The sequence below is a fragment of the Equus asinus genome, chromosome 3 (genome assembly GCF_041296235.1).
Source record: "Equus asinus isolate D_3611 breed Donkey chromosome 3, EquAss-T2T_v2, whole genome shotgun sequence".
NCBI lineage: Eukaryota > Metazoa > Chordata > Mammalia > Perissodactyla > Equidae > Equus > Equus asinus.
This window is the reverse complement of record NC_091792.1, coordinates 77,605,105-77,621,840: the sequence shown is the minus strand read 5'-3', so window position 1 is coordinate 77,621,840 and position 16,736 is coordinate 77,605,105. Positions and strand designations below refer to the sequence as shown.

The following is a 16,736-nucleotide window of genomic DNA, read 5'->3' as shown; positions in this document are numbered from 1 at the left end:
TTTTCCTTATTTATGATTTGCGTCTCTGTTCTGTTTTTTAGTTTAGTGTCTACCCTGAAGTTTGTATTTAGAATCTCGTGTATAATATAGTCTATTCTCTGGTGGTCTCTTAGTTACTTGGCCTAGACTGATTTAGTCCCTTTGCTCTTCCCCTCCTAAATTATTATCTTCGTTTCTTATTCCAACTCATGTCATGAGTTTGTAGTTAGAGTGATAAGATCGTTTTTGCTTTGGTAGTTTCCTTACCTTTATCCTAATGCTATAGTTGAATATTTGCTATCCTATTCTCGTTCTATTTATCTGTCTCGCTACTCTGTGGTTTGTGACCCCTTTCTCCATTTTTTCTTTTTTCAAGTATGAGAGCCTTCATGAGGATTTCTTGTAGTGGAGGACTTTTGATTACAAATTCCCTTAACTTTTGTTTGTCTGGAAAAGATTTAATTTCCTCCTCATATCTGAGGAATATTCTTGCTGGATAGAGTATTCTTGGCTGAAGATTTTTATCTTTTAAAGTTTTGAATATGTCACTCCATTCTCTCCTAGACTGTAAGGTTTCTGTAGAGAAACCCACTGAAAGTCTGATAGGAGTTCCTTTGTAGGTTATTTTCTTCTGTCTTGCTGCCCTGAGCATTCTTTCTTTGTCTTTCATTTTTGCCATTTGTACTACTATATGCCTTGCAGTAGGTCTGTTTACATTGACAAATCTAAGAGATCTGAAAGCTTCCTCTACACACATTTCTCCCTCAATCCCTAGATTTGTGAAGTTCTCTTCTATAATTTCATTAAGCACACTTTCTGCTCCATTTTCCTTTTCCATGTTCTCGGGAATTCCTCTGATCCTTAAATTCTTTCTCCTCATTGAATCCACTATCTCTTGGAGATTTTCCTCATTTTTTTAAATTCTTAGTTCTCTTTCTTCCTCTGTCTGGAGCCATTCAGCCTGTCTATATTCGATTATGCTAATTTGCTCTTCTATGGTGTCTACCCAGGCATTCCGGGAATCCGTATTCCATTTTATCTGGTCCATTGTGTTTTTCATCTCTAATAATTCTGTTTGATTCTTCTTTATAATTTCAATCTCTTTTGTGAAGCAACTCCAGAATTCATTGGCTTGTTTCTCTTTCTCTCTACCTCATTGAGTTTTTTGATTATAGCTGCTCTGAACTCATTTTCACTTAAGTTACCTGTTTCCAAGTCCTCAGGACTTAATTCTGTGTTTTTATTGTTTTCCTTCTGGTCTAGAGCTTTTATAAGTTGCTGGATGGTACAGGAGCAGTTTTTTCCTATGGTGGTAGAATTCGGTTGCAGTTACAGCCTGTTGCCACGAGATGGGGGTCGAGAGCTGCATGTTCTGAGCTCTCCGCCTTCGGGCAAGATGGCGGCGCCCAGCTCAGTTCGCCTGGGGGAGGGGCAGTTTTTCTCTCAGGCCGATCTGGATTCAGATCAGTTCTGTTCTCTGGTCTCCCGGGGCCCTAGGTATGTGGGTTCCCCGCACATGGAAGCTTTCCCCGGTCAGCAGGTTTCCACTGTACCGCCAGCAGGAGTCCTGGATGATACCCCGGTTGTGCGGCCCCTCCCCTGCTGCTTCCCTCACTTGCGGCAGCAATCCCAGACTCTAGGGGAGGGAGCGAAGTTCTCTCCTACTGCGTTCCAGCTCCTCTGAGGCCAGCAGCAGGGTCTCTGTCCTCCATATTTTTGATACTGTAGGTCTCCAACGCCCTGGCATTAGGTTTATTTGCTGAAATTGAGTTTTTTTCCAGTTCTTTGTTGCAGGTTGGAGGGGAGACAGTCCCAGGTCAGCTCACCCCGCCATCTTGCTCAGTCCACACCGGTAGTTTCTTTATTATTGACTTTTAAGTGTTCAGTATGTTTTCTATACGCAGGTCTCTTATTATACTTGTGATTCACTTGGGTATTTTCCCATTCAGCAGGTTGTCTTCTCACCTTCTTGATACTCTCGTTTGAGACACACATGTTTTTAATTTTGTTGAGATCCAATTTATTTCTTTTCTATTGTATACTAGTGCTTTCGGTGTCATCCCTGGGAAACGATTGCCTGACTCCAGGTCAGAAGTTGTGATCCCATGTGTTTTCCTGTAGGAGTTGTGTAGTTCTGCCTCCTATGTGGTGTTGGATCTCTGTGAGGTCATTTCTGGAAGTGCTGTGAGGAAGGAGTCTGACTTCCTCCTGTGCATGTGAATATCCAGTTGTCTCGATCCCATTTGTTGAAAAATTATTCTTTTCCCTTTGAACTGTCTCATCTCTCATCAAAATCCAACTGACTGTAAACATGAACATTTATTTCTGGTTTTTCAGTTCTGTTCCATTATCTGTGTGTTTATTTTTCTGTCGGTACCACACTGTTTTCATTATTGCAGCTTCACAATGAGTTTTAAAGCAGGAAGTGTGAGCTCTCCATCCTGCTCTTCTTCTTTGAGGTTGCTTTGGCTCCTCTGGCTCCCTTGCATTTCTCTATGAATTTCGGGATTGGCTGGTCAGTTACTGCAAAAGAGGCTGCTGAGATTTTGCTCGAGGTTGCATTGACTGTGCAATTCTCTCCATGCAGTATCACCATCTTCATAGTATAAAGTCTTCTGATCCATGAATATGGGCAGTCTTTTCATGTATTTTGGCCCTCTTTAATTGCTTTCAATAATGTTTTGGAGCATTTGTTGTACAAGTCTTGTACTTCTTAAGTTAGATTTATTAATAAGGATTTTATTGGTTTGGATGCTATTGTAAATTAACCTATTTTCTTACTTTCATTGTCAGTTTTTCATTGCTAGCATGGAGAAATAAAATTGACTTTTTAATTGAAATATTATATTAGTTTCAGGTGTAAAATATAATGATTCCATATATGTGTATATTCCCAAATCCTACCGCCGTGAGTCAAGTTTGAATCCATCGCCTTGTTACTGAGCAAGGGCTTGCTGCCTGATGCGCATAGAAGCCAGGACTATGGTCTTGGCTTTTGAGAAAAGAAGATCTTCATTGCAAGGTCGTCTCACAAGGTAACAGGGGGAAAAGCTCTCCAATCTGTCTTCCCAATGCAGGTTTGGGGTCACATTTCAGCACTGGTGGACTAGTAAGCTGCTGCTGGGACCACTGGGCTGCCGGGCTGGCCTTGACTCGGTAATCAAGCTACTTGGGCTGCTGGAAGCCAGATTGTCCTTAGTGAAGGGCTGCTTGCTTCTGGTGTCAGTGTTTCTGAGGATTCTTGTCTCTGGGGACCTCCTGGGGCCATGGGTTCCTGCCTGGCGTGTGCACAGTGCTGTCTGTGCAATTGAGCACCAGGACTGATTAATCAACAACCTGTTTTAATGGAGAAAAACTAGTTTAAGATGGTCAGTGTTTTCTGTGCTGTTGCAACCTCATATAGTTACAAAATTTTTCTTGTCTTGAGAATTTTTAACATTGACTCTCTTAGCAACTTTCCAGTAGACAATATAGTACTGCTAACTCTAGTCACCATGATGCACATTAAGTCCTCAGGACTTCTTCATTTTAGAACAGGGAATTTGTACCTTTTGACCCCCTTGCTCCCTTTGCCCACCCACCACCCCTTCCCCCTGGCAGCTGACAACCTGTTCTCTGCATCTATAGCTCAGACACATGGGTTGCTTCTGTGTCTGGGCTCCTGTGAATCATGCTGCAGTGAACATGGGGGGCAGATGTCTGTCTGCAGGAATGTTTCTGTTTCCATTGTGTAAATACCCAGAAGTGGAATTACTGGATCATATGGTGGTTCTATTTTTAATATTTGGAGGAACTTCCATACTGTTTTCCATGGTGGCTGCACCAACTTGTAGTTCCGTAGATTGGTGGTGGTTTTGGTTTTTTTTTACTGATCTTGTATCCTGCCATCTTGCAGAAGTCGTTTATTCGTTCCAATACTTTTTCTGTGTTTTCTCTGATTTCCTATATACATGGTCATGTCATTTGCAAATAGAGAGAGTTTTACTTCACTCCGTCCAATCTGGATGCCTTTTATTTCATTTTCTTGCCTATCTGACATGGCTAAAACCTCCCGTAAATGTAAAATAGAATTGATGGGAGTGGCCCTTGCTCACCTTGTCCTGACGTCAGGGATGAGGCTTCCAGTCTCTCCCGTGAAGTATGATGCATGTGAGTTCTGTCTTGTTCACAGATGCCCTTTCCAAGGGAGCTGCCTTGTGTTTCTAGTGTCCTGAGTGTTTTGATCACAAAGGGCGTTGGATTTTGTCCAATGGCTTTTCTGCATTTAGTGGGAATCAGCTTTCCCAGCAGCTTTCAAACCATGAAATCATCTTCCCTTCCCTCTCCCTCCGTCTCTCTCCCTCACACAAACACACAGACCTCTCTGGAAGCAAATCAGAATGCACCCAGCAAATCCTTGCTGAAAGTTGTCGAAGGAGTCATCTAGACCTCTTGCTCCCGGTTATCCTTGCCTGGCTGCTGCGTAGCTAGGGGCGGCCTCCACTCCACACAAGTGATGGCAGAAATTCACATGCTCCTGATGATTTGCGAGGGTGCTGACTCCCTCTGGCATGCACACGCCATCATTTTTCTTCTCTTGACTGACTGTAGAGTGGAAGCATTTAGCACGAAAGGAGAGGACCGTGCAGGAAGGAGCATGTATCAAGTGCGAGTGCTAAAGGGTCACAATAGACAGGTAACATGTTGACTTCCCCAAGAAGTGTGTTAAAGGAAATGTGACATATTCTCGATAGCCCTTTCTGGCATGGAAGTCCGCGTTCTGCAAATACTGCTTTGGGTTTTTTTCCTGAGGCCTCATATATTGCTTTTGTCTTGCAGGAGTTTGGTTGCTGACCATGTTGTCGAACGGCCCTCAGGAGGGTGAGCTTTCTGTTCCTCAGTTTGGCCTGTTGCAGGTAAGGGGCCTTGGGGTCCTTTGTGTGTCTTCAGCTAGGAAAGGGTCACCTGGGCTTTCCCCAGAATTCCCTAGCAGTGCTGGGAGCGCCCGACATGCAGTACAAGGTCTGGATTGGACAAACGCTTCATCTGCAAACTTCCTATGGCGCTGAGTTTCTAAAGCCCTCGAATGACATGGATTCTGAAATGGAAAAGTGAAGGACAAAGGGACTTCAGCAATGTGATTGCCAGGCTTCTCCCGAAAACAAGCAACAGGATACACACCCCTATGCATGTGCACACATACACAGATGTGTGTATACGTATGTGGAGAGAGAGACTGACTTTAATATACTGGCCTGTGTGAGCATGTGGGCTGGCGAGTCCACAGTCTGCAGGCCAGGCTTACAGACTAGAAGCTGTGGCAAGTTAGGTCTTGCTGAAGGTGCATATGAAGGTGAGGCTGACCCCCTGACCATGTGATTGTAAGGCTCAGCTGTGTGTTGCTGCTATGGTCACTTTGCTCACTTTATTGGGTGAAGTGAGCCCCAACACAGCTGGCTGAAAGGTCTAATAGCACATACCTGCTGTTGTTTTGCTATAAAGTGAGTCAGGCCCCAGTGTGGCTGGTTGCTAGTGTCACGGCCTCACATTTTCTTTGGGCCTTTGGTCTGCGGGGCTGTTGTTAGCTCTCTCAGGAGCTCAACCTTGTGACGCCAGACTCAGGGATGGGAGCACACAATCATTTCATGTGTTGGAAGGTGGGCAGATTCCCTATTTGTTGTATAAGAAGGCCAACAGCACAAGCCTGCTGCACCTGAGAAGTCTCACCACCCCACTGTGGGACCATAAACCCCATCAACACAGGCCCACCCTGTGTACATGCCCTGCTCTGCTGACGCAGACCTGCTTGTCTTGCTGTAGAGGTCCAGAACACACCACCTACACAGCCCCACAAGTTCCCTGTTGGCTGGCTAGTAGGTGGGGTGAGTCCCTAGGGAAGGGCGCCTTCCCTGGATGAGCTGGATTAAATCACTGCTCTAGTGGGCAGGCTAAACCCCTCAGCTAAGAGGCCATGGGAAGAAATACAATTGCATCTGCCACTGTCTGTCTCAGAGGCCTGTATTATGTCACAATAATGGCTCCGACCAGTGTTCACTCCCTGGGGTGGTGATCCCAATCACCTTCTGCCTCTCTGAGATGTGCTCAGAGCTTATCCAGTGAGTCTTTTTTTTAACCAAAGGACTATGCACCTTTCTTTCTGGTGATTTTGTTTGGTTTTTAGAATGGGTGAATTTCTGCATGGGCCCCTTGAAAGCAGGCTTTTCTTTCTCTTCTCTTCAATAGGTTTTCTGGGGGGTATTCTCCTTTGGGTTTAATAACCAGCAAAGCCAGGTACTTGTCTTTGGTTGTGCTGAATTTGAAGGCTGCTTATTATGACATCACTCTCCCCCTCAGATCCCCTGCTCCTCCAGGAAAAGCTTCATACCTTAAAATGTCTCTGGCTTGAAGCACCATGGCAAGAATGTGACTCTTTCCTCAGCAGGAAGGTATCTCTGCCTCTTACAACTCAGTCAGTGTTGTTTGTTGTCGGGGTTCGTTTTATACAGTCTCCAGTTCTCACTCAGAGGTAATCATTCCACAGGGGTAAATTTGTTGTGTCCATCGGAGAAGGTCAGTTCAGACTCCTATGTTACCACCTTCCCAGCAATCCTCTTGTCATTGATTTTTGACTGTTTTGTTATCACGTGTCTTGGAGAGGGTCCTTTTGTGTTGAGATAATTGAGTGTTCTACTTGCACAATGGATTTGTATATTCAGTTCCTTCCCCAGGTTTGGGAAGTTCTCAGCTACCATTTCTTTAAATAAGCTCTCTACTCCCTTCTCTCTCTCTCCTCCTTCTGTGATATCCATTACCCTTATGTTGTCATTTCTAAAGGAGTCAGATAGTTCTTGTAGAATTTCTACATTTTAAAAAGTGTTAGCTGTCTCTCCTCTTCTACCTGCCCCATTTATAGCTATCTTCAAGCTCACTAATTCTCTCTTCCACATGACATGCTCTTTTTACAATGTTTTCCAATGCATCCTTCATCTCATTCATCGAGTTCTTCACCTCCAGAATTTTTGCTTAGTTCTTCTTGAAAGTTTCGATCTCTTTGGAGATTGAAGTATTCCTTCTGTTCATTGATTTCATTCCTGAGGTCATGAAACCATCTTTCTGAGTTTTCTTGAAGTTCACTGAGTTTCTTCATGATAGCTATTTTGAATTTTTTGTCCATTAGATCAGAATCTCCCATGACTTTGTTTGGTTTTCGGAGGATTGTTTTCTGTAGCAAATACGTTTTTTATTTAGGTACAGTTTTGTTTTGATTCAAACTTTTCAATTGCTTAGAGATTAGAAGCCTTTTTTTTTGTTTTCAGTAGGTGTCATTATAGTAATTGTTTTTGATTTCTCTTACCTGAGCTGTGTCTGGCTATATTTGTGGATCTGCAAGTTCTATCCTCCAGCTCCTCTATTTTGTGTCACATGGATACTCTCTTTGTTGCTGCCTGCCCTTCTGGGGCCCACTGATGGCTTTTTATTGCTTGCATTTCTGTGGTTGCTGGCTTTGCTCTCAGGACACGGAAATGGTCAATGTAAAGCCACATCTGAGATCTACTGAGTGGGAAGCTCCAGCACAGCTGTGGGGATTGGGGTTGGGGAGGTGGTGAGGGAGACTGGCACAAGCAGCACTGTCTCAGCTGTTGCCTGTTACCCTTTGGTCCCAGGAAACACTGATGTTGGGAAGTGGGAGTGCTGTGCACACCTGGTGCCACCAGGCTCTGAGCTGAGGATAGGGGTTTGGGATCATGGGACTCCACCTTTGTAGCTCCTCTGCTTCCTGTAGCCACAGGTGTCACTGCCCCTGCCTGGCTGCAGTCACACGTACACCTCTGCTGCAGACCACTGTGTCCTCTGGGATCAGGGGCGGCTGGCTCATCTGCCATGGCTGGGGATCCAGGATCCTGGGTGCTGCCTCCACTGCTCCCTCATTTAGGCTTTTCTATGTGCTCCAATTCACTTTCTTTGCATGTACTGATGTGTAGATCTTTCTATCAACCTGGTGTTTGGTGCCATTTAGCTTTTGTTGAGTTTTGAATGTTTTAATCATTGTAGATTGAAGAGCAGAGACTCAAGGATCCTCTCACACCACCATGATGATGATGTCTTCTAATTACTACAAATTCTTAACCTCATATGATATACAATGTTTATTTATTAGTTTTACCAGTAAGTTCCATGGGGGGAGAGACCATGGTTGCTTGTTAATCACCATATACCATGCTACCCAATACGACACTGGGGACATAGCAGAAGCTCATCAAATATTTGTCAAATAAATTACTGAATTATATAAATGCCACCATTGTCTTAACCACAGAGATATTATATTCTGGTGAGAAGAAGAGCACCAGGTAAAAGCATTAGAGAGCAGGTTTTGAAGAGAGTGATGATACATTGAACCTACACCAAGAATAAACAAGATAAGATCAGTGAAACAAGACATTTCAGCAACTGAGTTGAGTTAGAGAAACAAGGAATAGCTCAACATATAATGGAGAGAAAGAGCAGTGTATGACAATGAGATGGGAGTAAATATGAAGGAGATGTAGGGACATGCCATTTTCTTCTTTGATATCTGTATCTGAAGTCTTTTGACATGTTATATTAATGTTGAATATGAAATTGGAGTATGACCAAGAGCTAGAGTGGGAAACACTACTGGCAATTGCCTGTCTCTATTCCTTGACTTCTGTTCTATGATATTGCACGTGGCAGAACCCCCAAAAGTGTCCTATGAGCAAAGGAGACTAGATTTTTTGCAGTCTGTCTTCTCAAAAGGGTTGGATAGAAAGGAGCTAGAAAGATCTGTGTTTCAAGATGAAAAACAAGCCAGAGACTCTAGGAATTGTTTCTCTCCATGCTTAATTGGCCCTTGGAGAAGTCATTCCCATGTTACCATCACAGTGATGCTCCTTGAAATATCTCATGCCCTGACACCTCCCAACGAACTCCAAGACAGCCCTTTGGGAATGCTTATCTCAATGCACACAGGGAGTGTAATTGGCATCTTGAAGTAATGCTCTCCAGAAGAGACTCAGGATGTGTCCTCTGGGTTGAATCCCTGATGCCATACATTGAGTGCCCTTGATTTGCCTCAGCTGACATAATAGGGCCTCTATGTTAGAAGGCTGTTTTATTTCTCACAGATGTTTGCTTCTTTTCCCTCATGTTTAGCTCATTCTGGCCAAGTCTCTTCTCATTTTTACCGCTATGATTCCTGCTGAGGAAAGATTCATGCAGTCAAGAAGGGGATTCTACTAAAAAATACCAGTGCTAGAGGCAAATTCTTGTTTTATTTGATAGGAAAGGAGGTGTAAAGCTAAGAAGAGAGTGCTTTGAGTGATCCAAAATAGCAGAAACTCCAAAACAGATTTTCTTTTGGCTCTGGACCTATTGATGATTAAGCTGGTATTAAATGAACCTTCTGAATCTGGTAACATTAATGGAAATTCTTTTTGCCCAAGCTCTTGTTGTCCTTTTGGATGGAGAGGTACCTGAAATATATATTTAGAGGCAGATGAAGGATATTCATTATTCAAAGGCCCACCTATTACAAGTTCAGTAGGTTCAGTTGCTTAATCTGTCCTGATGTGTGCTGATGGAGTTCAAAATCTGAGCCCAGATTGCAAGAGCATTACTATGGATGCTATTGTTCCTGATGATGCTCTGTCGCTAGGATAATTAGTGTAGACAACGATGACTGTGTAGGACATGGTGTTCTATGCCATTCTACCAGTAAATGCAGATTACCAGGGTTAGAGAAGGAACTCTGATGAGCACCTCAGAAAAGACTTGTTTGGATGATCAGTAGCCAATGTTTGAGTTAGTGTGGATCTATGCTGCCCTCGCCATTTCACTTCTATACTTGTTCTCTCCACAATTCTCTGCAGCAGAAATTCCAGGTAAGATAATTTTGGGGCTCGAGGTGTTCAGGAAACCTTCACTATAAACTAGGGCAACCTCTGGCATTGTTAGCTTATTCCCTCATCCCTAAAGTCAGAGGGTGATATTGGTCAGTCTGTGAGGAAAGCTGGCTGAGAAAGCAGAGAAAAAAGTCAACTGAGGGTCACAAATCAGAATGGGAAATTATTAGGAAAGTTGTCTAAGGGAGGCAGAGAGACAGGACTCAGATGATGAGAAAACCAATGCTATGGACATTTAAAAGGTGGAAATTAATGAGGAAAGAGATAGAGACGTAGATGAATACTTTAATACAAGGGAAATATATGGTTGGCTTGATAGGGTTGGAGTGACCAGGGGGAACATGGGATATTGGGCCCTTCATTCACAAGAAGCTGAGTTTGAAATAACAGTACGAGGAGACAGCCAAAAAGATGACCCTAGGCTGCATTAATTGGAGAGAGATAATATATGTGACCTCTTTCTTACTGGTCAATTTATCCTTTGGAGAAAACATTCAGTTCTGAGTTCTTTGCTGTAAATGGTAAGCAGATAATGTGGAAAGCAAGAAGATCTAGGAGATGTTTAGGAAAAAATACAAAGAGGTATTGGGTGGATATTTTGGAGATTAATTTAGATTATCAATTTTTCAAGTTGGGCTTCACCATGGAGATGAAGCGCTCATTCTGATCAGCATTCCTGTGAGAATGAGATAAAGGGCCAAGTGGGAATGTGATTGACTAAATGTTATAGAATTTGGTTGATTAAATGTTATAATCTTAATTTGATCAGCCTGATCCATAATTTAAAGAGACTCAGGTCTACTGAGGACATATCTCTTGTTTGTTTTCAGGTATATAACAATGGTGGTTTTGTTATTTGTCAACATGGCACCCGTATATATCTCATAAACCATACTTAATCTCCAAATAAAGACCATACCAAGTTCTCCTTCCATATAACATAGTGCGACTACCCCACATACAATCAAAAACTTGTTAACCTTTTCCCAAGAAAAGGATATAAATCACACCAACCCTTTCCACTTAAGAAGATACCAAATCGCTTCCTTGTCTTGGTTGAAATTCATTCTACTTCTATCTGGTTCCTATTCCCCTTTTTATGTCTTATGACTGATATACTTAGATATGAACCTAACTACATTAATATACCATACGTTAGAAAGGGGATATCTGAGGGGGAAAACTCAAACAATTCAGTTAATTATATTTAGAAAATATTCATAAAAAAGAAAGAAGAAATACCTGTTACTACTACAGTTTTTGTTTCTGCAGCTGCTCACATAGTCATGTCTGGTGTATATAACAGTCTTCTTTCACACCATTCCATATTTCCTTTGTCTGCATTTCATCATGTTTCATTTTCTGGTGGGATGACCCAAACTTTCATTCCTGAAGGATCTGGGTCATTACCAGTCCTGTGTGAATTGGGTTTGCATAGTTTTCCACTGACTTTCATCACAGGGCATTTGAGTACAGAGGTGCCCCCTAGAAAATCTCCTGCCTTCCAGATATGCTTCTCCTCATCCCCATGGTGTAGTAGGAACTCAGTAACCCCTTGCTAGTCAGGATCAGCCATGCAAGGCAGTGTATAGTAACTTCCTTTGCTTGTTGATTCAGTGATAGGAGGAGTCCATGTTGCTGAGCCCATGTGTAGCCTTCATCCTGGTTTCTGTGGCTACTCTGTGAGGCCATTATCATGAACGAGAGTGACTGAGCAAGAGTGTAACTGACTTCCACAGAATGGGTTAGCACTTGGATAGGATGTCTCATTCTGTGGACAGCAGGAATGGATATTTCTTCCTTGTTTTTATATGACTATTTCACATGTTTTTGGTTCTATGTGGGATAGTGATATCATGTTAGGTAAAAGGATGACTGTTGTGTTTATTTTGGGATGAAGTGTGGCTTAAGGAGATGTGCATCTGTGCCAGATTGACAGGAGATGGACTCTGGTGGTTTCGTAATGTGTCAACTTGGCTAGGATGGACTACATTTCCCAGAATTCCCATTTTTTGTGTTTCTGGTTAAGGTGGGTCACAGGAGAGGCTGTCCCAGAGCCTTAGAGGCAGAAGAGAAGCAGCCATTTTGTAGTGTACAGAGGTGGCATCTGATCTGCTGATTCTCCTCATGCGTGCGAAGCAGCAGGTGGGCCTGCAATTGTTCTGCCTTCCCCTGGATCCTCCTTTAGCGCCTCTGATTTCCAGGCCAGGTGTGTGTGTTTAGGCTCCTGAATATGGGCCTCAGCTTCTGTAAGACAATCACACCGCCAATTCCAGTGGCAACAAGAACAGACGTGGCTTTCAGTCTGCCCTTTTGGGGTTATATCTCATTCTTGTGGGTTCCAGCAGGCCCTTGATCTACCACACTTTATATCCACTTTATAGCTTCCTGACTGCTTGTGCCATGGACTTGAAGTTCCAGCATCAGACACAAGGGTGACAGCCTTATATAGACCGCTTAAGCAGCTTTCACTATTGCATAATGCAAAATTTCTGTACAATCCCATTAAATACATACATATGTATGTATAAAACTCTCAGTGGTTCAGCTTCTCTGGATAAACTCTGACATAATAAGTAAGAAAGCATATATGTGTACTTTATATATATATATACATATATAATATATATTATACTAAATATAATTTAGTTTAGTAAACATTTAGTCTCTCTCTATAAAGCATATATATATATATATATACACTTATAAAAAGTATATATGTGTGTGTGTGTATTTCTTTCTTAATGAGGAGAGGCTATTGTTTGATTTTTGGCACTTAGAGGTTAGAAATTCCGGAATTTCTAAGTGTCATGTTTGTGAAGAAAGATTTGACATTCTCATTTTAAAGGGCTATTTCAAGAATTTGGGCTATTGAATAACTAGAAATAGAAAAAAAAGTCTTCAAAAATTGTGTGGTAAATCAAAAGGTCTTATTGTAAGGTATGCTGAACTCCACTATTTCTGATATCAAAATTCTTCTCCACTTCCTGTTTCCCCAGGGACAGAGAAAGGGAGATACGGCAGAGGAATCAGACCTCTCCAGTAGACTTCATCCTTGAAGGGCTCTTTGATGACTCCCTCACTCACCTCTTTCTTTTCATCTTGACCATGGTGGTCTTCCTGATTGCGGCGAGTGACAACATCCTCACCATTCTCCTCATATTTGCAGATTCCCAGCTTCATACACCCATGTACTTCCTGCTCAGCCAGCTCTCCCTCATGGATCAGATGCATGTCTCCACAACCATCCCCAAGATGGCTACCAACTACCTATCTGGCAAGAAGTCCATCTCCTTTGTGGGCTGTGCCACCCAGCACTTCCTCTATTTGTCTGTGGGTGGTGCTGAGTGTCTTCTCCTAGCTCTGATGTCCTATGACCGCTATGTTGCCATTTGTCATCCACTGCATTACACTGTTCTCATGAACAGAAAGGTGGGACTTATGATGGCTCTTGTGTCATTCACATGGTGATCTTGACGCAGTTCCCTTTCTGTGGGCCTCAAAAAATCCACCACTTCTACTGTGAGTTTCCAGCTGTTGTGAAGTTGGTACGTGGAGACATCACTGTCTATGAGACCACAGTGCACATCAGCAGCATCATCCTTCTCCTCCACCCCATCTTGCTGGTTTCTACATCCTATGCCTTCATCCTCCACAGTGTCATTCAGATTCGTTCAGCTGGGAGTAAGAGAAATGCCTTTGCCACTTGTAGCTCTCACCTCACTGTGGTTTCCCTCTGGTTTGGTGCCTGCATGTTCTCATATATGAGGCCCAGGTCCCAGCGTACCCCATTGCAAGACAAAGTTGGTTCTGTGTTCTATAGCATCATTACTCCCACACTGAATCCTTTGATTTATACTCTCTGGAACAAGGATGTAGCTAAAGCTCTGAGGAGAGTGCTGGGGAGAGATGTTATCACTCAAAGACAACAATTACAGTTGTCCTGAGTATAAGAGTAGAATGGCATAAGCTCCTCAAAATGATTGGGTAAACCCTTAAGAGTTTTCAAGGGTCCAGGTCTCTGATCACTACTGCAAAAGTGATGTGGTCAACATGCAATTCCAGTATTCTGACTTGGTCTCAGCCGTCTAGGCATCTTAGAGTACTATCTTAGTCCATTTGGGGCACAATAACAAAAATACCACAGAGTAGCTGGCTTAGACAACAACCATTCATTTCTCACATTTCTGGAGACCGAGAAGTCCGTGATCAAGCTTTGAAAGTGCTACACCCTCTTTCATTTCCTTTTGATCTCTTTATATGTAACTCTGCCAAACCATGCTTCCCTGAATTCCCTATCCAAAGCAGCACTCTCCAATCTCTGTCCCCTGCTTCCACTTTGTTACACTACTTTCATGATGTTCCACAATATTGTTGTATTTTATTTATTGTCTGTTTTATTAGAATGTAAGCTCCCTGAAGGGATGGACTTTACTTTGTGTACTATTGTCTCACCAGAGCCAAGATAAGAGCCTGACACGAAATAAATGCTCAAAAACGATTTGTTGCTTGGATTAATAAATGAAAGGGACCTAGATCATTTTACTATCCCACGTGACATTCATGACATTTAATTCAGATAGGGGAGGGGCTATGAAAGTGAATAATACAGTGGATGGCTTCGTAAGACTCATTTGTCTCAGATAGCTGGATATTAATTCCACGTTGTGCAGAGGGCTGATATCTAAGTGAACTTTCCTGGAGCCTCGTGGTCTGAGGGATGCCAAAATGAGGGACAAAATTCTATATCTTTCTTCCCTCACTAGTTAAAAATGTCATGAATCCCTGGGACCCTCCTCAGAAGAATAACACTTAAAGTTTGCGAGATTAGTTATCTTCTCTTTCATGAGTAAGTATTTTCCCTTTGAGAAAGAGCTTTTTGGCATTCTGAGATATGGTGAGCCACCCATCAGGAGTTGGGTGTCATCTTACCCACCTAGCCCTAAGGTTGGATGTACCCTGTAACACTCCAATATCAAATAGAATGAAGTTTTACTGAAACTGTGCCTGTGCTGTTTCTGAAGGCACAAGGGTGTTGCATAAACAGCCAGCTCACAATCCAAGTTACACACAGGTGGTTGTTCCTCTGCTACCTCTCTCTACACGTGCAACCATGGCCTTGTAAGGACTCCTATAAGATTATCTGAGAATTAAATAATCTAAGCCAAGTTTATGGATCATTATTCATGTAATGCTAGCATCTGTCAAATGCAAATAATTCAGTGTTACATGGGCTCCCCTTGAAAAAGAGATGTAACAATGTATTATTGTAACCATCCTTTATATATTCCAGATGGTATCTCCTTATCAGATAGATGGTTTACAAATACTTTATCTCAGTCCATGCATTACCTTTTCACTCTTTGATTGTGTCCTTTGAGGAACAAAGCTTTTAAAATCTTGATGTAGTCCATCCAATTTATCTATTTTTAGTTTTGTTGTCTGTACATTTTGTGTCCTTCCAAGAAGTCATTGGTAAATCCAATGTCATGAAACTTCTCCTCTACGTTTTCTTCTAAGAGTTTTATAGTTTTAGCTCTTATATTAGATTTTGATACATTTTCAGTTAACTTTTATATCCATATTGTGTAAGGTAACAGCCAAACATCATTCCATTTACAGTAGCAATTCGAAGGAATAAAATACTTAGGAATTAACTTAACCAAGGACTGATAGAGTTGTACACTGAAAAATATAAAACTCTGCTGCAAAAAATTAAAGAGGCATAAATAGATGAAAAGTTATCCTGGGTTCATGGATTGCAATTCTTACTATTGTTAAGATGTCCATATGACCCAAAGTGACCTACAGATTTAATGCAATGCCTATCAAAATCCCAATGGCATTTTATTCAGAAATAGAAAAACCTATCCTGAAATTCATGTGGAAACAAGAAACCTCAAATAGCCAAAATAATCCTGAAAAAAATAAAACTGGAGGACTTATACTTCCTGATTTCAAAACTTAATATAGAGCTACAATAATCAAAATAGTGTGGTCCTGCTATAAAGACAGGCATATGACCACTATAATTGAATAGAGAGCCCTGAAATAAAGTTTCATACGTATGGTCAAATCATTTTCCCCAAGGATGCCAAGATCATTCAATAGGGATATGACAGTGTTTTCAATAAATGGGCTGGGAAAACTGGATATGCAAAAGAATGAAGTTAGGCCTTTACCTTACATCATAAACAAAAATTAATTGAAAATGTATCAAAAACTTAAATGTAAGTCCTAAATGTATAAAGCTCTTAGTATAAACCATATGGGAATAGGTTTAGGACATTGTATTCGCCCAGAGATTTCTTGGATATGATAGAAGAACACAGGGAACAAAAGTATAAATGGATAAATTGGACTACATCAAAATTTAAAAGTTCTGTTCAGGACACTGTAAAATAAGCAGAGTGAAAAGGCAACGTATGGAATGAGATAAAATATTTGTAAACCATCTATCTGATAAGGGTTGATATCCAGAATACATAAAGAATGGCTACAACTCAACAGCAACAATAAAAGAACTCCATTAAAATATGAGCAAGGAATGTAAATAGACATTTCTCCAAACAAGGTGTGCAAATGGCCAAGAATCACATGAAAAGATGCTCAACATCACTAATCATTAGGGATATGATTAGGAAAAATAGACTCAAATTGGATTAAAGACTTGAAAGTAAGATCTGAAACCATAAAGCATTTAGAAGAAAACATAGAGGGTAAGCTCCTGGACATTGGTCTTGGCAATGAATTTTTGGATTTGACAACAAACACACAAGCAAAAACAAAAGCAAAAATAAACAAGTGGGACTTCATCAAACTAAAATGCTTCTGCACAGCATAAAGAACCATCCA

The 16,736-nt window shown here is 41.7% G+C and overlaps 1 protein-coding gene across 1 annotated transcript; it reads left to right on the top strand.

Annotated features, from left to right (window-relative positions):
* The first annotated feature begins 1,261 nt into the window (after positions 1-1,261).
* Positions 1,262-14,362, top strand: LOC123275606 (olfactory receptor 2AE1-like). Its single transcript, XM_070506543.1, is given in 4 exon segments — positions 1,262-1,476; positions 4,798-4,839; positions 12,881-13,332; positions 13,335-14,362. Coding segments are annotated over 4 exon segments (1,203 nt in total). The 3' UTR covers positions 13,829-14,362.
* Positions 14,363-16,736: the final 2,374 nt, after the last annotated feature.